The sequence below is a fragment of the Haliotis rufescens genome, unplaced genomic scaffold (assembly GCF_023055435.1).
Source record: "Haliotis rufescens isolate VD_foot unplaced genomic scaffold, xgHalRufe1.0.p SCAF_5, whole genome shotgun sequence".
NCBI lineage: Eukaryota > Metazoa > Mollusca > Gastropoda > Lepetellida > Haliotidae > Haliotis > Haliotis rufescens.
The window spans coordinates 28695646-28719931 of NW_025964223.1; the positions used below are offsets into that span (position 1 = coordinate 28695646).

Consider the following 24286-nt stretch of genomic DNA (forward strand, 5'->3'; position numbering starts at 1 on the left):
AAACAGTTCCTCGCAGCCTGGGCTGACATCCTACGCAATCCTGGTATTGCCGTAGTTGTAGTGGTGACCGTGGTGACCGTGGTGGTTCTTTCACGCAAGTGACGTAGTCGTATGAACTGTCCTGTGACTAGCAGTGATACGTGATCGACCGGATCTGGGAAGGTCACGTGTTGTCCCGAGTGTCTGATAACGGTTCCACAGTCTTCCAAAGACGCTTGATGCTACGTTGAAATACCTGGCTACAGCTGAAAATGATTCTCCTCTTTGCAGTCGGCCGATGGCGTTGTTGCATTGGGCTTCCGTCATATTTTTGCTGTTCTCTTGCAGTAAGATTGTGCTGACATACAAGTGAAAACCCAACGTTTGATGGTTGTGTTTTTGCGATTTTTCCATCTTTCCATCAAATATCTGCAGTACCGTATTCTTTCCACAGAAATCAATCCAAATCCATGCAGAAATGACCAGTTCATTTTTAGTATCAATTTTGTATGAATGTCGGAACACACTGTGTCAGATATTTACGATTTTACTACCTTTGCGTTTCCTTTTTTGCAGAGTGTATATCAACATGGAGGCAGATCATAGGTTAAACATTTCTTTTTGTCCTATCAGATGTATTATAATAAATTGTTTCTTGTGAACGGATTGTATTCGTTCCTTTTCTCGATAACTTGTCTGGCTTCACTAGAAAAATGATGTTTATACGGCCTGGGATGCCTAATTAATTTACAAACGAAATATGATTTGAAGTGTATGACGACATTAAAAACAATCCTTCTTTATGTACCGAACATGCTTTTGTAAACAGAAGATTAGCACAGATTTCAAAGACCACCATTCGTTAAGAATTTTTTATTAGATCAACAATTTCAACAACAAAAAAATATTTTAAAAATACTTAGATGAAGTGTTCACATCGATTTATATCTTTAATAGAAAAGAACAAGCAGGTAAATGGTAAACATTTGACCAATGGTAAACACTGATCTCAGAGAGAATCTGTACATGGCAGGTGACAAAAGGCAGGTCAACTTGTTCACACTGATAATGACATGTATTCTTTATTTACAAATATATTTATATGTGAACTATTGCACTTAGATAAGAAATATTCACCTTTCAATGTTAGTCAATTGGCCTGGATGTCTTTATTAAATTTAGAAACAATGTCAAGGCATAAATGTATGGAACTTCATCACAGGGCCAAACAAAGAGAATATGTAATTAAAACATATACGTAACGACAGTGCGGAGATGCCCCACTGGGTCTAGCTACATACAGCTATAAGGACCACCGTTAGTATTGCACGCGGAATTCCAGGACCAAATACATCAAGATTGTATCTATAAAGATTGCAAATTGGTTATTAGCTATACCACGCTGTTAATATTGTATTTGACGTACAGAACCAATCCTGGGTGTTTCATAAAGACAGTATTATAATATGTAGGTACATTCTACTGGCTACATTTCCAGACAACTAGTGTTACCGTTTGTACCAGCATAGTGACATGACAACCGAGGGAAGAATAGGTCTTCACCAACCCATGCTTGCTGTAAAAGGCGACTATGCTTGTCATAAGACGGGAGTAACGAGATCGGGTGGTCAGGCTCGCTGACTTGATTGATGGATGTCATCGTATCCAAATTGCGTGGATCGATGCTCATGATGTCAATCACTGGATTGTCTGGTCCAGACCCGATTATTTACAAACCTCCGTCATATAGCTGGAATATTGTTGAGTGTGGCGGTAAACAACAAACAAAAAACCCCATAAAAACCCATGCCAAACAGAAAAAAACACTACACTTCCCTATGAGGGCTGTGTCAATGTTGTTAATAGGACAGTCAACATTGTCCACCGCTTCCAATACATGCATAGCATCATGTGTAGTTTATTCAAGCCTGTGTTCACAACGGTCTCTGTCGGTGACCACAAGTGGTGACGTGAGTAGATAACGTTGATGCAGTTTTTTAATCAGTTACTGGAGTGTGGTGGTGCCAGTATCAATACATAATTGTTGCTGGGAGGTGGAACGGTGCCAGCGCAGGCCAAACACTGCGGTGTAATAGTGTAAATGACTGCGTATGGAATTATTGGCTTATCATATTAAGATGGATTAATGGTAATGCCTGTGACAACGATAAAAAAGACTGAACATTAATTCGACTGTTAAAAACCAACATGTTGCATGATCGTGTGACGCAGTACTTGCACGAAAGTTCCTACAAAAACTGAGGGGTGAAAGAAGTACATCGAGTTTGTTCTTTATGTCTTTGAAAATCGAAAGAACTTTTGTTAAATTTGTTCATTTGTTTAATCAACAATTCCTGCAGCATTATGTAAAACGTAATCTGTGGCTGGGTAATTTTGTGAACAAATATATTGGTTCAATGAAGACTGGAGCCAGAAATGCATTTGCAGCCACTTGATCCCTACCATGTTACAAAAGTTGTAAATTTGTGCCGAAAAAGTTTTATATTTTCAAAGACAAGACGTGTAAGATACCCATCAGCAGTATATATTTTACAAAATAAAACCATGTAGAAATCTTCACTGAGTGCTAACTAAACGCCAGTAAAATACATTTTTGTGGGATAACATCGCTAACTTAACAGAATTGTTTTGCTCCTCGGTTTTAATAAATTCGTACATGTTAGTCCAACTCTGTACTTGCAATAAATATGCATTATTAAGTATTTCGGTGTATATATATGGAAGCAGTGGCGCCCAATCATCATTATAGAGAGCATATATTGCGTTAAGAGAATACTGATATTAAATCCAGGAGCAGCATGTCATGGTAAGAGCTATGTATTGTTACCCGACTAAACCGCTAACGTGGAGCTACAACCCTGATATATTTCACCTTAGGGTTGTACCATTGGAATTTCGGGGGTGGGGGATGAGAATGTGTGTCAGGCAATTTCTTTTTCTTTTCAACAGTCTGACGCATGCCCCCTCCCCGAATATCACATGGTCGGTCCCTGAGCAATATGGGATTGTGGGGCGAGGACTGAACATATTTAAACGAGGGTGAGTAAAGTATTGTAGGGTGGGCTATGAAACCTCCAATCTACTAAAATTATGGGAAACATAAACACTACATTAATCCGTGGATATTCAAACCTCTACAAATATAAAGAGTCCAATTGAGGCCACACTGACATATCTCTCTACCGCCATGATCAGCTGTCTTCACATAGAGAGGGGAAAGTGTGTCCAAGGGGGCCTCATGGTAATTTACAGATAGTGTTCACCATGTGTTCACATAGAGAGGGGGAAGTGTGTCCCAGGGGGCCTAATGGTAATTTACTGATAGTGTTCACCATGTGTTCACATAGAGAGGGGGAAGTGTGTCCAAGGGGGTCTCCTGGTAATTACTGCCAGTGTTCACCATGTGTTCACATAGAGAAGGGGAAGTGTGTCCCAGGTGGCCTCATGGTAATTACTGCGAGTGTTCACCATGTCTTCACATAGAGAGGGGGAAGTGTGTCCCAGGGGGTCTCCTGGTAATTACTGCCAGTGTTCACCATGTGTTCACATAGAGAGGGGGAAGTGTGTCCCAGGTGGCCTCATGGTAATTACTGCCAGTGTTCACCATGTCTTCACATAGAGAGGGGGAAGTGTGTCCCAGGAGGCCTCATGGTAATTACTGCCAGTGTTCACCATGTCTTCACATAGAGAGGGGGAAGTGTGTCCCAGGGGGTCTCCTGGTAATTTACTGATAGTGTTCACCATGTGTTCACATAGAGAAGGGGAAGTGTGTCCCAGGTGGCCTCATGGTAATTACTGCCAGTGTTCACCATGTCTTCACATAGAGAGGGGGAAGTGTGTCCCAGGAGGCCTCATGGTAATTACTGCCAGTGTTCACCATGTCTTCACATAGAGAAGGGGAAGTGTGTGCAAGGGGGCCTCATGGTAATTACTGCCAGTGTTCACCATGTCTTCACATAGAGAGGGGGAAGTGTGTCCCAGGAGGCCTCATGGTAATTACTGCCAGTGTTCACCATGTCTCCACATAGAGAAGGGGAAGTGTGTGCAAGGGGGCCTCATGGTAATTACTGCCAGTGTTCACCATGTCTTCACATAGAGAGGGGGAAGTGTGTCCCAGGGGGTCTCCTGGTAATTTACTGATAGTGTTCACCATGTCTTCACATAGAGAAGGGGAAGTGTGTCCAAGGGGGCCTCATGGTAATTTACTGATAATGTTCACCATGTGTTCACATAGAGAGGGGGAAGTGTGTCCCAGGGGGTCTCCTGGTAATTTACTGATAGTGTTCACCATGTCTTCACATAGAGAAGGGGAAGTGTGTCCCAGGGGGTCTCCTGGTAATTTACTGATAGTGTTCACCATGTCTTCACATAGAGAAGGGGAAGTGTGTCCCAGGGGGTCTCCTGGTAATTTACTGATAGTGTTCACCATGTCTTCACATAGAGAAGGGGAAGTGTGTCCAAGGGGGCCTCATGGTAATTTACTGATAGTGTTCACCATGTGTTCACATAGAGAGGGGGAAGTGTGTCCCAGGGGGTCTCCTGGTAATTTACTGATAGTGTTCACCATGTCTTCACATAGAGAAGGGGAAGTGTGTCCCAGGGGGTCTCCTGGTAATTTACTGATAGTGTTCACCATGTCTTCACATAGAGAAGGGGAAGTGTGTCCAAGGGGGTCTCCTGGTAATTTACTGATAGTGTTCACCATGTCTTCACATAGAGAAGGGGGAGTGTGTCCAAGGGGGTCTCCTGGTAATTTACTGATAGTGTTCACCATGTCTTCACATAGAGAAGGGGGAGTGTGTCCAAGGGGGTCTCCTGGTAATTTACTGATAGTGTTCACCATGTCTTCACATAGAGAAGGGGAACTGTGTCCAAGGGGGCCTCATGGTAATTACTGCCAGTGTTCACCATGTCTTCACATAGAGAAGGGGAAGTGTGTCCAAGTGGGCCTCATGGTAATTACTGCCAGTGTTCACCATGTCTTCACATAGAGAGGGGGAAGTGTGTCCCAGGGGGTCTCCTGGTAATTTACTGATAGTGGTCACCATGTCTTCACATAGAGAGGGGGAAGTGTGTCCAAGGGGGCCACATGGTAATTACTGCCAGTGTTCACCATGTCTTCACATGAATGGCTGACGCTGGAAGGTTCCTCCAACCTGTACATCCGACCTGGTTTATCTTCTGCAGCATGGCAAACCCTGCTTTATACTCATCTCGGTTTCATATGTTCCACTTATGACGTTTAAATTATATTTGTCGTTAGATCCTTGCTTATTGTTCCTTAGTGCTTGGGTTTACCATCCAGGGACCTTGTTCAGTGCCTCTCATCTCCACGAACGTCATGTTACCTGCCCTAGTACTTCATGAGATTTACACTCGGACCCAAGATATACCCAGGCGCTGAATCTGCGATGAGGGTGTTGCGCTCTTACTTCCGAGTCGTGTGAAATCTTTCATCTCTACCCGCATTGAGATTACTTGCCTCTTATCCAGTTGGAGTTGATTGCTATTCCTGCGTATTGCGAGTAAATGTTTATCCAGTTGAAGTTGATTGCTATTCCTGCGTATTGCGAGTGAATGTTTATCCAGTTGAAGTTGATTGCTATTCCTGCGTATTGCGTGTGAATGTTTATCCAGTTGAAGTTGATTGCTATTCCTGCGTATTGCGTGTGAATGTTTATCCAGTTGAAGTTGATTGCTATTCCTGCGTTATTGCGTGTGAATGTTTATCCAGTTGAAGTTGATTGCTATTCCTGCGTATTGTGTGTGAATGTTTACGCACGGGATGCTGCCACCTTGGTACTGCTACTCGAACATTTTCTGATCAATGAAGATGTATCGCACCATGTTGTGAGCCAGCAGCATTGAGAACAACTGCAACGAATGAAGAGTGATAATAAATTCATCGTCATGCTGAGTGTAGGCCTTCAATTTTACAGACAATGCAGAAAATAACAGTAAGACATTAATTTTTTCAGATCAGCCATGGCAGACGCGATAAGAAGGACACAACATATTAATACAGTATTCTACTTTACCTCTAAGAAGCCCACACATAACGCTATGAGGCCAATGATGATGAGGTTATCCTTGAATGCAAACATGAGTGACCCTATGCAGCCTTGTGTGAAGACGAGCTGATCCGCGTACGTGTCCTGTAAATGAACAGAAGTCACAGTGAGGTCATGCCTCATCTTACCAACGATCATGTTGATGCTAAAATGATTGAAATACTCAGACATTGGAGATAAAAAATATCGTATTTGTCATACAAATCATGTTTAAAAGCGTAGAGTAATATATATTTACAGCTGTATAGGTCAATGAGAAACAAGTTATGCATTTAGCAAGTGTCTGAGGTGAACGTCTTCCTACTGTTACGAACATCACTAACACCTTATATGCCTTGAGCTGTAATGTCCACACACTGTCGATAACTTGGTCGGCCTACTTGACTGCCACCGTGTGTAAAACTGTACTATATACTGACCAGGTACTTGCGGACACCGAAGCCACACTGGGCGGATGTGGGCACCCTGCAGCAGGACCTTGGCACACCACAGCGAGACATGGCCGCCGAAGAACAGTTATAGTAGACGTTCACCTCCCAGTCGGAGTAGCTTGCGGCACCGCAGCAGTAGAACTGCACGTACATATGTACAGGTCAGAGACAGGACACCTAGGTGCCATGATTGTTCAAGTTGGTTTTGAGCTGATCGCTACATAAGATAATATCATGAACCTGTTATGTTAACACTATTATTAAAACAGGGCCCTTTCTGCTGACATGGTTAGTGTACTGAATATAACATATCTTCAAGTCATTGTCTAAAACCCCCAGAGAAACAATAACACACATTTGTTTGGGACTGTGATCAACACAAGATTTCTTTTCCAAATACCAAGTAAATAGTTCAGACGAAGAATGCAGCTGAGATAACTTCACTGTGAAAAATGAATCACCAGTAAGAGGATCGATAGCATGTCAACACGTGTGTGTGTGTGTGTGGTGGTGGGGGGGGGTTTACCTGTTTCTGTAAAAAGTCGATGGCGTCCCTGATGTCGTCGTTGTCGCCGTAGTGGGTGATGGCGTGCTGCATGTAGTCCATCATGGCTTTTTCAACTGTGTCCATCAGGACGAAGGCGAGGATGCCGGCCACCATCTGGACCACGAATACCACCACGATGGTCAAGATGTACTGTGGGACAGCATAACAGATGTATTAGTGTATGTGTACTGTGTGACAACGTTACAGATGTATTAGTGTATGTGTACTGTGTGACAACGTTACAGATGTATAAGTGTATGTGTACTGTGTGACAACGTTACAGATGTATTAGTGTATGTGTACTGTGTGACAACGTTACATATGTATTAGTGTATCTGTACTGTGTGACAACGTTACAGATGTATTAGTGTATGTGTACTGTGTGACAACGTTACATATGTATTAGTGTATCTGTACTGTGTGACAACGTTACAGATGTATTAGTGTATGTGTACTGTGTGACAACGTTACAGATGTATTAGTGTATGTGTACTGTGTGACAACGTTACAGATGTATTAGTGTATGTGTACTGTGTGACAACGTCACAGATGTATTAGTGTATGTGTACTGTGTGACAACGTTACAGATGTATTAGTGTATGTGTACTGTGTGACAACGTTACAGATGTATTAGTGTATGTGTACTGTGTGACAACGTTACAGATGTATTAGTGTATGTGTACTGTGTGACAACGTTACAGATGTATAAGTGTATGTGTACTGTGTGACAACGTTACAGATGTATAAGTGTATGTGTACTGTGTGACAACGTTACAGATGTATAAGTGTATGTGTACTGTGTGACAACGTTACAGTTGTACCTGTCGATGTGTGCTGTGGGACAACGTAACATGTACTAGTCGATGTGCACTGTGGGACAACGTTACAGTTGTACTTGTCGATGCGTACTATACTTGTCGATGTGTACTGTGGAACAACATTACAGATGTACTAGTCAATATGTACTGTGGGACAACGTAACATGTACTAGTCGATGTGTGCTGTGGGACAACGTAACATGTACTAGTCGATGTGCACTGTGGGACAACGTAACTTGTACTATTCGATGTGTGCTGTGGGACAACGTTACAGTTGTACTTGTCGATGCGAACTATACTTGTCAGTGTGTCCTGTGGGACAACGTAACATGTACTAGTCGATGTGTACTGTGGGACAACGTAACATGTACTAGTCGATGTGTGCTGTGGGACAACGTTACAGTTGTACTTGTCGATGCGAACTATACTTGTCAATGTGCACTTTGGGACAACGTAACATGTACTAGTCGATGTGTACTGTGGGACAACGTTACATGTACTAGTCGATGCGTACTATGCTTGTCGATGTGTACTGTGGGACAACGTAACATGTACTAGTTGATGTGTGCTGTGGGACAACGTTACAGTTGTACTTGTCGATGCGAACTATACTTGTCAATGTGCACTTTGGGACAACGTTACATGTACTAGTCGATGTGTACTGTGGGACAACGTTACATGTACTAGTCGATGCGTACTATACTTGTCGATGTGTACTGTGGGACAACGTAACATGTACTAGTCGATGTGTACTGTGGGACAACGTTACAGTTGTACTTGTCGATGCGTACTATACTTGTCGATGTGTACTGTGGGACAACGTTACATGTACCAGTCGATGCGTACTATACTTGTCGAAGTGTACTGTGGGACAACGTAACATGTACTAGTCGATGTGTACTGTGGGACAACGTAACATGTACTAGTCGATGCGTACTATACTTGTCGATGTGTACTGTGGGACAACGTAACATGTACTAGTCGATGTGTGCTGTGGGACAACGTTACAGTTGTACTTGTCGATGCGAACTATACTTGTCAATGTGCACTATGGGACAACGTAACATGTACTAGTCGATGTGTACTGTGGGACAACGTAACATGTACTAGTCGATGCGTACTATACTTGTCGATGTGTACTGTGGGACAACGTAACATGTACTAGTCGATGTGTACTGTGGAACAACATTACAGATGTTCTAGTCGATGTGTACTGTGGGACAACGTAACATTCCGACTGTCACTTTCATAATCTGGTAAGCGACGCACTGATTGGTCGGATGAAAGGTCGTTCTGACGTGACCCCCAATGGGATGTCTTGAGATCTTTGTTTTGCGGTAGCGAGAACTAAGGTCTGATTTTAATAAGATTGCTGGTGGATGTACGAGGCGATGTGTACTGTGGGACAAGGTAGTGGATGTAACAGTCGATGTGTACTGTGGGACAACGTAGTGGATGTAATAGTCGATGTGTACTGTGGGACAACGTAGAGGATGTAACAGTCGATGTGTACTTATGGACAACGTAACAGATGTACTTGTCGATGTGTACTTATGGACAACGTAACATGTACTAGTCGATGTGTACTGTGGGACAACGAAACAGATGTATTAATCGATGTGTACTGTGGGACAACGTAGAGGATGTAACAGTCAATGTGTAGTGTGGGACAATGTAACAGATGTACTTGTCAATGTGAACTGTGGGACAACGTAACAGATGTACTTGTCGATGTGTACTGTGGGACAATGTAACAGACGTACTTGTCGATGTGTACTGAACTTGTCAATGTGTACTTATGGACAACGTAACATGTACTAGTCGATGTGTACTGTGGGACAACGAAACAGATGTACTAATCAATGTGTACTGTGGGACAACGTAGGGGATATAATAGTCGATGTGAACTGTGGGACAACGTAGAGGATGTAGCAGTCGATGTGTACTGTGGGACAACGTAACAGACGTACTTGTCGATGTGTACTGAACTTGTCAATGTGTACTTATGGACAACGTAACATGTACTAGTCGATGTGTACTATGGGACAACGAAACAGATGTACTAATCGATGTGTACTGTGGGACAACGTAACAGATGTACTAGTCGATGTGTACTGTGGGACAACATAACATGTACTTGTCGATATTTACTGTGGGACAACGTAGCGGATGTACTTGTCGATGTGTACTGTGGGACAACATAACATGTACTTGTCGATGTGTACTGTGGGCCAACGTAACAGATGTACTTGTCGATGTGTACTGTACTTGTCGATGTGTACTGTGGGAAAACATAACATGTACTAGTCGATGTGTACTGTGAGACAACATAACAGATGTACTTGTGGATGTGAAATGTGGGCCAACGTAACATATGTACTTGTCGATGTGTACTGTACTTGTCGATGTGTATTGTGGAACAACGTAACATGTACTAGTCGATGTGTACTGTGGGACAACGCAACATGTACTAGTCGATGTGTACTATGGGACAAAGTAACAGATGTACTTGTCGATGTGTACTGTGGGACAACATAACATGTACTTGTCGATGTGTACTGTGGGACAACGTATCGGATGTACTAGCCGATGTGTACTGTGGGACAATGTAGCGGATGTACTTGTCGATGTGTACTGTGGGACAACATAACATGTACTTGTCGATGTGTACTGTGGGACAACGTATCGGATGTACTAGTCGATGTGTACTGTGGGACAACGTAGCGGATGTACTTGTCGATGTGTACTGTGGGACAACGTAACATGTACTAGTCGATGTGTACTGTGGGACAACGTAGCGGATGTACTTGTCGATGTGTACTGTGAGACAACATAACATGTACTTGTCGATGTGTACTTATGGACAACGTAACATCTACTAGTCGATGTGTACTGTGGGACAACATAACATGTACTTGTCGATGTGTACTGTGGGCCAACGTAACAGATGTACTTGTCGATGTGTACTGTACTTGTCGATGTGTACTGTGGGAAAACATAACATGTACTAGTCGATGTGTACTGTGAGACAACATAACAGATGTACTTGTGGATGTGAAATGTGGGCCAACGTAACATATGTACTTGTCGATGTGTTCTGTACTTGTCGATGTGTATTGTGGAACAACGTAACATGTACTAGTCGATGTGTTCTGTACTAGTCGATGTGTACTGTGGGACAACGCAACATGTACTAGTCAATGTGTACTATGGGACAAAGTAACAGATGTACTAGTCGATGTGTACTGTGGGACAACGCAACATGTACTAGTCGATGTGTACTATGGGACAAAGTAACAGATGTACTTGTCGATGTGTACTGTGGGACAACGTATCGGATGTACTAGCCGATGTGTACTGTGGGACAATGTAGCGGATGTACTTGTCGATGTGTACTGTGGGACAACATAACATGTACTTGTCGATGTGTACTGTGGGACAACGTATCGGATGTACTAGCCGATGTGTACTGTGGGACAATGTAGCGGATGTACTTGTCGATGTGTACTGTGGGACAACATAACATGTACTTGTCGATGTGTACTGTGGGACAACGTATCTCATGTACTAGACGATGTGTACTGTGGGACAACGTAGCGGATGTACTTGTCGATGTGTACTGTGGGACAACGTAACATGTACTAGTCGATGTGTACTGTGAGACAACATAACATGTACTTGTCGATGTGTACTTATGGACAACGTAACATCTACTAGTCGATGTGCACTGTGGGACAACGAAACAGATGTACTAATCGATGTCTACTGTGGGACAACGTAACAGATGTACTTGTCGATGTTTACTGTGGGACAACGTAGCGGATGTACTTGTCGATGTGTACTGTGGGACAACGTAGCGGATGTACTTGTCGATGTGTACTGTGGGACAACTTAACATGTACTTCTCGATGTGTACTGTGGGCCAACGTAACAGATGTACTTGTCAATGTGTACTGTACTTGTCGATGTGTACTGTGGAACAACTTAACATGTACTTGTCGATGTGTACTGTGGGCCAACGTAACAGATGTACTTGTCGATGTGTACTGTGGGACAACGTAGCGGATGTACTTGTCGATGTGTACTGTGGGACAACGTAACATGTACTAGTCGATGTGTACTGTGGGACAACGTAACATGTACTAGTCGATGTGTACTGTGGGACAACGTAACATGTACTAGTCGATGTGTACTGTGGGACAACATAACATGTACTAGTCGATGTGTACTTATGGACAACGTAACATGTACTAGTCGATGTGTACTGTGGGACAACGAAACAGATGTACTAATCGATGTCTACTGTGGGACAACGTAACAGATGTACTTGTCGATGTTTACTGTTGGACAACGTAGCGGATGTAATAGTCAATGTGTACTGTGGGACAACATAACATGTACTAGTCGATGTGTACTGTGGGACAACGTAACAGATGTACTTGTCGATGTGTACTGTACTTGTCGATGTGTACTGTGGGACAACGTAACAGATGTACTTGTCAATGTGTACTGTACTTGTCGATGTGTACTGTGGGACAAAGTAACAGATGTACTTGTCGATGTGTACTGTGGGACAACTTAACATGTACTTGTCAATGTGTACTGTGGGCAAACGTAACAGATGTACTTGTCAATGTGTACTGTACTTGTCGATGTGTACTGTGGGACAAAGTAACAGATGTACTTGTCGATGTGTACTGTGGGACAACTTAACATGTACTTGTCAATGTGTACTGTGGGCAAACGTAACAGATGTACTTGTCAATGTGTACTGTACTTGTCGATGTGTACTGTGGGACAAAGTAACAGATGTACTTGTCGATGTGTACTGTGGGACAACTTAACATGTACTTGTCAATGTGTACTGTGGGCAAACGTAATAGATGTACTTGTCAATGTGTACTGTACTTGTCGATGTGTACTGTGGGACAAAGTAACAGATGTACTTGTCGATGTATACTGTGGGACAACGTAACAGATGTACTTGTCGATGTGTACTGTGAGACAACATAACAGATGTACTTGTCGATGTGTACTTTGGGCCAACGTAACAGATGTACTTGTCGATGTGTACTGTACTTGTCGATGTGTACTGTGGAACAACTTAACATGTACTTCTCGATGTGTACTGTGGGCCAACGTAACAGATGTACTTGTCAATGTGTACTGTACTTGTCGATGTGTACTGTGGAACAACTTAACATGTACTTGTCGATGTGTACTGTGGGCCAACGTAACAGATGTACTTGTCGATGTGTACTGTGGGACAACGTAGCGGATGTACTTGTCGATGTGTACTGTGGGACAACGTAACATGTACTAGTCGATGTGTACTGTGGGACAACGTAACATGTACTAGTCGATGTGTACTGTGGGACAACGTAACATGTACTAGTCGATGTGTACTGTGGGACAACATAACATGTACTAGTCGATGTGTACTTATGGACAACGTAACATGTACTAGTCGATGTGTACTGTGGGACAACGAAACAGATGTACTAATCGATGTCTACTGTGGGACAACGTAACAGATGTACTTGTCGATGTTTACTGTTGGACAACGTAGCGGATGTAATAGTCAATGTGTACTGTGGGACAACATAACATGTACTAGTCGATGTGTACTGTGGGACAACGTAACAGATGTACTTGTCGATGTGTACTGTACTTGTCGATGTGTACTGTGGGACAACGTAACAGATGTACTTGTCAATGTGTACTGTACTTGTCGATGTGTACTGTGGGACAAAGTAACAGATGTACTTGTCGATGTGTACTGTGGGACAACTTAACATGTACTTGTCAATGTGTACTGTGGGCAAACGTAACAGATGTACTTGTCAATGTGTACTGTACTTGTCGATGTGTACTGTGGGACAAAGTAACAGATGTACTTGTCGATGTGTACTGTGGGACAACTTAACATGTACTTGTCAATGTGTACTGTGGGCAAACGTAACAGATGTACTTGTCAATGTGTACTGTACTTGTCGATGTGTACTGTGGGACAAAGTAACAGATGTACTTGTCGATGTGTACTGTGGGACAACTTAACATGTACTTGTCAATGTGTACTGTGGGCAAACGTAATAGATGTACTTGTCAATGTGTACTGTACTTGTCGATGTGTACTGTGGGACAAAGTAACAGATGTACTTGTCGATGTATACTGTGGGACAACGTAACAGATGTACTTGTCGATGTGTACTGTGAGACAACATAACAGATGTACTTGTCGATGTGTACTTTGGGCCAACGTAACAGATGTACTTGTCGATGTGTACTGTACTTGTCGATGTGTATTGTGGAACAACGTAACATGTACTAGTCGACGTGTACTGTGGGACAACGTAACATGTACTAGTCGATGTGTACTGTGGGACAAAGTAACAGATGTACTTGTCGATGTGTACTGTGGGACAACTTAACATGTACTTGTCAATGTGTACTGTGGGCAAACGTAACAGATGTACTTGTCAATGTGTACTGTACTTGTCGATGTGTACTGTGGGACAAAGTAACAGATGTACTTGTCGATGTGTACTGTGGGACAACTTAACATGTACTTGTCAATGTGTACTGTGGGCAAACGTAACAGATGTACTTGTCAATGTGTACTGTACTTGTCGATGTGTACTGTGGGACAAAGTAACAGATGTACTTGTCGATGTATACTGTGGGACAACGTAACAGATGTACTTGTCGATGTGTACTGTGAGACAACATAACAGATGTACTTGTCGATGTGTACTTTGGGCCAACGTAACAGATGTACTTGTCGATGTGTACTGTACTTGTCGATGTGTATTGTGGAACAACGTAACATGTACTAGTCGACGTGTACTGTGGGACAACGTAACATGTACTAGTCGATGTGTACTGTGGGACAAAGTAACAGATGTACTTGTCGATGTGTACTGTGGGACAACATAACATGTACTTGTCGATGTGTACTGTGGGACAACGTAGCGGATGTACTAGCCGATGTGAACTGTGGGACAACGTAGCGGATGTACTTGTCGATGTGTACTGTGGGACAACGTAACATGTACTAGTCGATGTCTACTGTGGGACAACGTAGCGGATGTACTTGTCGATGTGTACTGTGGGACAACATAACATGTACTTGTCGATGTGTACTGTTGGACAACTTAACAGATGTACTTGTCGATGTGTACTGTACTTGTCGATGTGTATTGTGGAACAACGTTACTTGTACTAGTCGATGTCTACTGTGGGACAACGTTACAGATGTACTTGTCAATGTGTACTTCACTTGTCGATATGTGCTGTGGGACAACGTGACATGTACTAGTCAATATCCACTGTTGGACAACGTTACAGATGTACTAGTCGATGTGTACTGTGGGACAACATAACATGTACTTGTCGATGTGTACTGTGGGACAACGTAACAGATGTACTTGTCAATGTGTACTTCACTTGTCGATATGTGCTGTGGGACAACGTAACATGTACTTGTCGATGTGTATTTTGGGACAACGTTACAGATGTACTTGTCAATGTGTACTTCACTTGTCGATATGTGCTGTGGGACAACGTAACATGTACTAGTCAATGTCCTCTGTGGGACAACGTTACAGATGTACTTGTCAATGTGTACTTCACTTGTCGATGTGTACTGTGAGACAACGTAACATGTACTAGTCGATGTCTACTTTGGGACAACGTTACATGTTCTAGTCGATGTGTACTGTGGGACAACATAACATGTACTTGTCGATGTGTACTGTGGGACAACGTAACAGATGTACTTGTCAATGTGTACTTCACTTGTCGATATGTGCTGTGGGACAACGTAACATGTACTTGTCGATGTGTATTTTGGGACAACGTTACAGATGTACTTGTCAATGTGTACTTCACTTGTCGATATGTGCTGTGGGACAACGTAACATGTACTAGTCAATGTCCTCTGTGGGACAACGTTACAGATGTACTTGTCAATGTGTACTTCACTTGTCGATGTGTACTGTGAGACAACGTAACATGTACTAGTCGATGTCTACTTTGGGACAACGTTACATGTTCTAGTCGATGTGTACTGTGGGACAACGTAACAGATGTCCTAGTCGATGTGTACTGTGGGACAACATAACAGATGTACTAGTCGATGTGTACTGTGGGACAACGTAACAGATGTACTTGTCGATGTGTACTCTACTTGTCAATGTGTACTGTGGGACAACAAAACAGATGTACTAATCGATGTGTACTGTGGGACAACGTAGCGCGTATTATAGTCGATGTGTACTGTGGAACAACGTTACATATGTACTAGCCGATGTGTACTGTGGGACAACGTAACAGATTTAATAGGGGATGTGTACTGTGGGACAACATAACAGATGTACTAGTCGATGTGTACTGTGGAATAACGTAACATGTACTAGTCGATGTGTACTGTGGAACAACGTAACATGTACTAGTCGATGTTTACTGTGAGACAACATAACAGATGTACTTGTCGATGTGTACTGTGGGACAACGTAACAGATGTACTTGTCGATGTGTACTGTGGGACAACATAACAGATGTACTTGTCGATGTGTACTGTGGGACAACATAACAGATGTACTTGTCGATGTGTACTGTGGGACAACGTAACAGATGTACTTGTCGATGTGTACTGTGGGACAACGTAACAGATGTACTTGTCGATGTGTACTGTGGGACAACGTAACAGATGTACTTGTCGATGTGTACTGTACTTGTCGATGTGTATTTTGAACAACGTAACATGTACTAGTCGATGTCTACTGTGGGACAACGTTACAGATGTACTTGTCAATGTGTACCTCACTTGTCGATATGTGCTGTGGGACAACGTAACATGTACTAGTCAATGTCAACTGTGGGACAACGTTACATATTACTTGTCAATGTGTACTGTACTTGTCGATGTGTACTGTTGGAAAACATAACATGTACTAGTCGATGTGTACTGTGGGACAACGTAACATGTACTAGTCGATGTGTACTGTGGGACAATGTAACAGATGTACTTGTCGATGTGTACTGTGGGACAACATAACAGATGTTCTTTTCGATGTGTACTGTGGGACAACGTAACAGATGTACTTGTCGATGTGTACTGTACTTGTCGATGTGTATTGTGGAACAACGTAACATGTACTAGTCGATGTCTACTGTGGGACAACGTTACAGATGTACTTGTCCATGTGTACCTTACTTGTCGATATGTGCTGTGGGACAACGTAACATGTACTAGTCAATGTCTACTGTGGGACAACGTAACATGTACTAGTCGATGTGTACTGTGGGACAACATAACATGTACTAGTCAATGTGTACTGTGGGACAACGTAACAGATCTACTTGTCGATGTGTACTATAATTGTCGATGTGTACTGTTGGAAAACGTAACATGTACTTGTCGATGTGTACTGTGGGCCAACATAACAGATGTACTTGTCGATGTGTACTGTACTTGTCGATGTGTACTGTGCGACAACGTAACATGTACTAGTCGATGTGTACTGTGCGACAACGTAACATGTACTAGTCAATGTGTACTGTGGGACAACGTAACAGATGTACTTGTCGATGTGTACTGTGGGCCAACGTAACAGATGTACTAGTCGATGTGTACTGTGGGACAACGTAACATGTACTAGTTGATGTGTACTGTGTGACAACGTAACATGTACTAATCCAAATAATACCATCCAAGAACACAATCAATATACAGGTCAAGAAATACCATCCCAGAGCATCATCGACATATAGGTCAGGAAATACCATCCAAGAACACCATCAACATATAAGTCAGGGAATACCATCCAAGAACACCATCAACATACAGGTCAGTAAATACCACCCAAGAACATCATCAACATACAGGTCAGGAAATACCATCCAAGAACACCATCAACTTACAGGTCAGGAAACACCATCCAAGAACACCATCGACATACAGGTCAGGATATACCATCAAAGAACACCATCAACATACACGTCAGGGAATACCATCCAAGAACATCATCAACATACAGGTCAGGAAATACCATCCAAGAACACCATCGACATACAAGTCAGGGAATACCATCCAAGAACACCTTCAACATACAGATCAGGAAATACCATCAAAGAACACCATCAACATACAAGTCTAGAAATACCATCCAAGAACACCATCGACATACAGGTCAGGAAATACCATCCAAAAACACCATCAACATACAGGTCAGGAAATACCATCCAAGAACACCATCAACATACAGGTCAAGCAATACCATCAAAGAACACCATCAACATAAAGGACAGGAATTATCATCCAACAACACCATCAACAATCAACATACAGGTCAGACCAGATGGCTACCAAGTTTCGTATCTACCACCTCCCGAGGATGAACCTCGTCTTATTAGAAGCCCTAATGGTAAACACCGATGACCTATAGAGTTTCCATTTCTACCAAGAACACCAACAGGAGGAACAGATCAACGGAAATCAACACTCACAGTTCGCAGCAGACAGATGTTTTCCCTGAGAGCTCCAATACATCCGAATATGCTGATGAAAAACATCACTGACCCGACCACAATCAGCATGTAGGCGGGGTCAGTGATCACGTGATCGAAGAAAGTCAGACCTTTCTTCTGAAGGCGTGCCCAAATTCCGATGCCAAGCATCACACAGCCGGCCGTCTGAAAGCAAGTATGATATTGGTCTGTAATAAGTATTTCAATTATATACTCACCGCCAAAAGAAACGCGAACCAAAGAAACATATAGAGAAGTGTGTACGTTAAGAAGAGCTGTTTCCATTGTGTACCACCTCATGACAAAAGTGTGATCAGTCAAGTGTTACCACAGCGTGTCTTTATTGTTATCACGATATGCTGCACGTGATTTCCAAACTTTACATGCTAATCCTGCACGAGACTAACGGTGCATATCGAGTCATGAATCTATGACGCCTCATGTGATGCGTTCATGAGCGTCGATTCACACAACATACCAGTATGCTCGTATGTGCGTCGAACCAATCTGATATCTCTTGAATATGAGTAATTCTTCATATATTGTATATTTGTGTAACATGTATGCTATTCGCGTTTCTTTTGTCAATTAAGTAAATAACGGCGTGTCGGTTTGATGTGGGAGGGAAGCCCGAAGTATTGCACGCAAATCTTAGACAAATAATGCGAGCATGGGTATTGTGACATATCATCAGTGCGAATCTGGCTTTCGAACCCACTACCATAGGTTATGTCCGCCCAAAGGCTCAACTCAACTGAACCAATTTCACCGTCCCCGAATATGATCATGATGACCCGATATGCTGACCAATAATTGCAGTTTTTTCAGGGTCTTGTCTCGCTATGGTCCCCCGAATCATTAACAACGTAAGGACAATGATAGGCACCATTGATTACTCCAACGCTAACTGATTCTGAACCTTCGGAAATGTCTTTGCGTCAGCATTTGTTTATAGACCATATGCTTTTATTTTCACTATAATATTCTGTGTTTGTCGGAAGGTATACTGGTTTATTCCAGAACAAAGTGTAAGTGTAAGAAACGTGCACCCTTGTTATTTTCAAAAGTAATCAACAAAGACCGGGTTATTTGTTATGAGGATATATATACTCACACGCAAAAGAAACGCAAGTCAAGTATGCAGTGTACATGTTATTTATTTTCAACAGTAAAGACAAGAAATTCTAATAAGGCAAGATTGACAAAAAATTGACTGAAGACAGCTTAATGGATTAAAAGGCAGATGACATAAAACATTTTTTTTCAAATGTTCAGGGCATACACAGTTTCGGGTCAATACCAAAAAATGTCAGTCAATACCCGGTGTGACCACCATTAGCATTGATCACTGCCACACATCTCCTGTACATTGAGTGGATCAGACGATTTGCGAAGGCCCAGCTGTGCGTAGTTCGTCGGCAGTTGTAGGGACTGGGCGCACATTGTGCAGACGCCTTCGAACCTCATCCCACAAGTGTTCGATGGGGTTCAGATCAGGGCTGAGGGCTGGCCACCGTAGAACACGGATGTTGTGTTGTTGCAGAAAGACCATGGTAGCTCTGGCAACATGGGGACGAGCGTTGTCCTGCTGGAAAATGCGTTTGTTGTGCAAAAAATGGAACAACGTGGGGTCTGATCACTTGGTGTGGACGGGTAATCTGCCGATTTTGTCGAGGTGTGGTGACCCTAGGACGACCGCTCCGAGGAAGGTCATCTGTGGTCTGTGTAGCATTGTATCGATGCAGGAGACGGTAAATTGTGATTATGTTAATGTTGAAATGACGGGCAACATCTTGGACAGACTCTCCAGCTTCAAAACGTCCGATAGCCTGGTTTCTCTGAATTTGAGTTAGGCGTGTCATTGTTGACCAAGGAGTGGTAGGTCCAAGAATCGGCCACAGTTTTATACCCACTACAGTTAGTGACAGTTCGTACATTTTCGATTTCGCGAGAAATCGGTGCATGATACCCACATATTCATTGAAATGGTGCGTTTTAGCGATTCGTTTTTTATGTTGCGTTTTTACTCGGGGCTTCCAAAATGCAACCAAAAATATTGATAACACCATCAGGCTTCACTGCATGCTCGTATCAATTTATGGTTCCGTGTTTGTTACCTATTTGCTTAAAACCACTTGCGTTTCTTTTGCGTGTGAGTATATATATATATATATATATATATATATATATATATATATATATATATATATATATATATCGCCGATCTTCACAGTATGCAAGGGTATGGGCACCAATAGTTATTACAATTATTACAAATGTATGGTGGGGCATAAAAATGACACTGGCATAAGAATGAGTTCTACTTTTGTCAAATAAAAATGTTATAATTTAAACATGATTTCGGGACTGCTCATTTATTATAAGAACGACGGGGTCATACAGAATACAGAAAATTGGGGGGGGGGGGGGCAAAATATGATACAATCCTAAGACCAATTACAACCCCAACCCCAACCCCAACTCCAACCCCACTCCTACGCCTATAATAAATTACCATTTTTGTTTTTCATTTCTATGTTTAGATTTATTCACAAATTATCTGTCTTAACTTACTTACCCATACTAGAAAGTTGATAACAAACAGGCTGTATTTAATCCACAAGTTACAGTCACAACACCGGTCTATCCAGGAGGAGGAAGAAATCACTACTGATTGTTGTGTGATCGAGTCTGTCGGAGTTATGTCCCCTGCACCAGGCATTGTATCCTTTAGACGTCGCGTTCATCTGAGACTGGGTACCTGTTGGAAAGACATGTCGCCATTTTAATGAGTGTTTAGATTCTAGAATATGAAATAAACAATTACAAACAATAATTTGGGGACTGACGCGAAATTATTATTATTATTATTATTATTATTATTTACAGATTAAAATAATAAAAATGAAGCAAAGAGGGTTTGTCAGGCTAGTAAGGTTCATCATCAGCTCAGGGCCCTGGCCCCCGTTTACACGCAGCCCAGACAGCGAATGGGACTTCTCCCAGGAAGCGCTGCCTAGTCAAACCCACCCAGAACTTTCGGAGAATGTGAAGACTCCCCAACAATGAAGCCTTCTGCATTACCCAGATTGTCAGAAGGGCTGTATTCCTGGTAGCAAACCCGGGTACTCTTCCAATGTCAGTCAACAGATTGGGAGGTACCAAACCTAAGGCACCGCGAACAATGAGTCGGACAACTTGGTACTTTGGATGCAAGCGTGACATTTCGTCATTTCGTGACAGTCTGTAAAACGGGCCTACTCTAAAGAATTTTGTATTTATCATTTCCATGACGCCGTCTACATATTCCGGGTCGTACTATGGATGGACCTCTGTGTCAAAACCACAAGTATTGCAAAGACGGTAATAAATGATCGAACTACATCATCATGTCGCTTAAGATACTGTGTTTGTGCCAAAGCGGGGCATCCACTGACAATGTGTTGGACAGCCTCATTACATTTATTGCATAATCTACATTTCATATTTACATTTTGATGCAAAATCACACGTTGACGATTTCGAGAGGATAGTGACTGGTCCTGAGCAGCAAACAAAAAGCCTTCTGTTTCACTTTTCAGGCCAGCCGACTTCATCCAATGGAGGACTCTGTAGTGTCGCTGATCTTATCAACACACTGCACATAATCGCGATGCGGTGGTCGTTCAGATAGCCTCTCCTTAAAGAACTGAGTCTGGGGCGATTTGATATGGCACTACGCTTGGTTGACACTCATTTCTGTACCGTCCAGCAGTACAGAACCATCAACAAAATCAACACTGACATTGAGATTATGTCCCACGTCCTTAGCTCGTGTGTAAAAAGTGCACAATACAATTTTATCATGAAGAGCCTCCACGTTAATCAAACCACACCCTCCCATTATAATTGGAAAATATAAGCGATTGGGGGAAGAGCGAGGGTGGTGGGATCTATTGTCTGACATATTATTATTATTATTATTATTATTATTATTATTATTATTATTTATGCACAAGGAATAAATAGCATCTGTGCTGATACTTTGAAACAATTCTCATTCAAGCTGTGGTTAACATTACCGATGTTTAGTGCCGCCGTATGTCACATGTCATTATGCCAAAACATACAAACTAAACATAACTCTTACCTTCACCAGTAATCCAATACGTTTATACATCTGTTAGCCATACCCAAATGTGCCCACGCATTATGTACCAGCACATGCATAAACCAACTGTGAATCGATCAAGCAAACACATATTTATTCTGACAGGAAAAAGAATTGATCTTGTAACAGGTGCTGTCCCAACCCCGCCTTGCGTCAACATGTCACAACGCACTTAGCTCTCACACAACACTGACAGTATATCCCCATATCACACAACGCTAGCAGTATATCCCAATATCACACAACACTAGCAGTATATCCCCATATCATACAACACTGGCAGTATATCCCCATATCACACAATACTAGCAGTATATCCCCGTATCACACAACACTAGCAGTATATCCCCATATCACACAACACTAGCAGTATATCCCCATATCACACAACACTAGCAGTATATCCCCATATCACACAACACTGGCAGTATATCCCCATATCACACAATACTAGCAGTATATCCCCATATCACACAACACTAGCAGTATATCCCCATATCACACAACACTGGCAGTATATCCCCATATCACACAACACTAGCAGTATATCCCTGTATCACACAACACTAGCAGTATATCCCCATATCACACAACACTGACAGTATGTGCCTTGTAATGTATATTGAACGCAATTTTACTTTCTCATCGACAGATTTTAAATAGAATTAATTTAGTAAAGAATAAAAATTATGAAAGATTAATAGGAAACATGATGATGGGTTGTTGTTTTTTCTGTTTTGAGTGTTTTCCCTATATTGCAACTAAACTTTGATATGACACTTGTAGGGGTCCGGCTACCGAGTGCGTTGTTGTACTGGACGTGTATGTCTACCGATAAATATACATTCACACACACCCTTGCTGTAGTGCAATCGTTCGTTACGTCAACAGCAACCCATTATTAGAATTAATTATATCAATGCTCGCCCATACATCAACAACGGCAAACGACACAGTCGCCATGAAACCTGCACGGACATCCCGCATCTGCAACACAACACGGTTCAGGCGAGACCATCATAATTAATATTTCAATAGGGGAGCTAACAGGCAAAATGGGAACTGTACCGGTGATATAGGCCTCCTTAAACGTCCATCCCGACGACTTGGGGCGGCGTGAGGTTCCGTAGTAGAAGGGTAGAATATCCACAAACACATTCGTGGTCACCTCCGTTTTGATAAATACAGAATTCCGGCATAGATATCACCGTCCAGATTAGGAGCAGTACTAGCGACTCGCAGCATGGCAGCTTTAGCGTATCGATCCTGTTGTCCCATTCAACACTGGCTCGAATAGGTCATAGTCATATAGCAATTGTTGCACTGATAAGGGAAGTAAGCGCAGTGCTGTAAAATAAGTTTGAAATAATTATTGCGAATTACGTATGTCGCTTTTCTACGGTAATCAAATGCAAATACGTTAAATGGGAAATACTCTCTGACGTTCATGTCGTCGATGGATGCGGTACCAAAATAACCGACCTTTAGTATAAAGGGAGGTAACTGAGGTTGCGTTAACTCGACCTGATCGATCTATCATCGTGTGTGTATCGCGAAGTGCTCTCAGTAAAGATGTTCAAATTGGCGGGGAATCGATGGTACGCAGACGTGACGAGACGTGTGTGCTGCAGGATGGTTTAATCCACAGGAACTACCCCCTGCATAGGTATAAGCTTGACTTCGTAGTATTGTCTGAGAAATAACTCAGGTTTTCTCTACGTATGTCATTTATTTTTAGC

General features: G+C 42.4%; 1 protein-coding gene across 1 annotated transcript; it reads right to left on the minus strand.

The window, feature by feature from the left end:
* Window positions 1-1987: 1987 nt before the first annotated feature.
* On the minus strand, window positions 1988-23839 carry LOC124152936 (tetraspanin-33-like). The gene is made up of 7 exons (XM_046526026.2): window positions 23616-23839; window positions 20976-21158; window positions 18377-18562; window positions 7029-7199; window positions 6491-6643; window positions 6039-6155; window positions 1988-5874 (listed from the first exon to the last, which is right to left on the minus strand). The coding sequence occupies exons 2-7, from the start codon at window positions 21117-21119 to the stop codon at window positions 5806-5808; spliced, it is 840 nt and encodes a 279-aa protein (XP_046381982.1). The 5' UTR covers window positions 21120-21158; window positions 23616-23839; the 3' UTR covers window positions 1988-5805.
* Between the last annotated feature and the right edge of the window lie 447 nt (window positions 23840-24286).

Bases quoted from the DNA above. Each gene is read 5' to 3' on its own strand.
- LOC124152936 (XM_046526026.2), bottom strand. From the start codon at position 21,119: ATGCCTGGTGCAGGGGACATAACTCCGACAGACTCGATCACACAACAA. The intron at 18,563-20,975 runs GTAAGTAAGTTA...ACTTGCTTTCAG, and splicing joins TTATCAACTTTCTAGTATGG to ACGGCCGGCTGTGTGATGCT. The intron at 7,200-18,376 runs GTGAGTGTTGAT...GCTGTCCCACAG, and splicing joins ACATCTGTCTGCTGCGAACT to TACATCTTGACCATCGTGGT.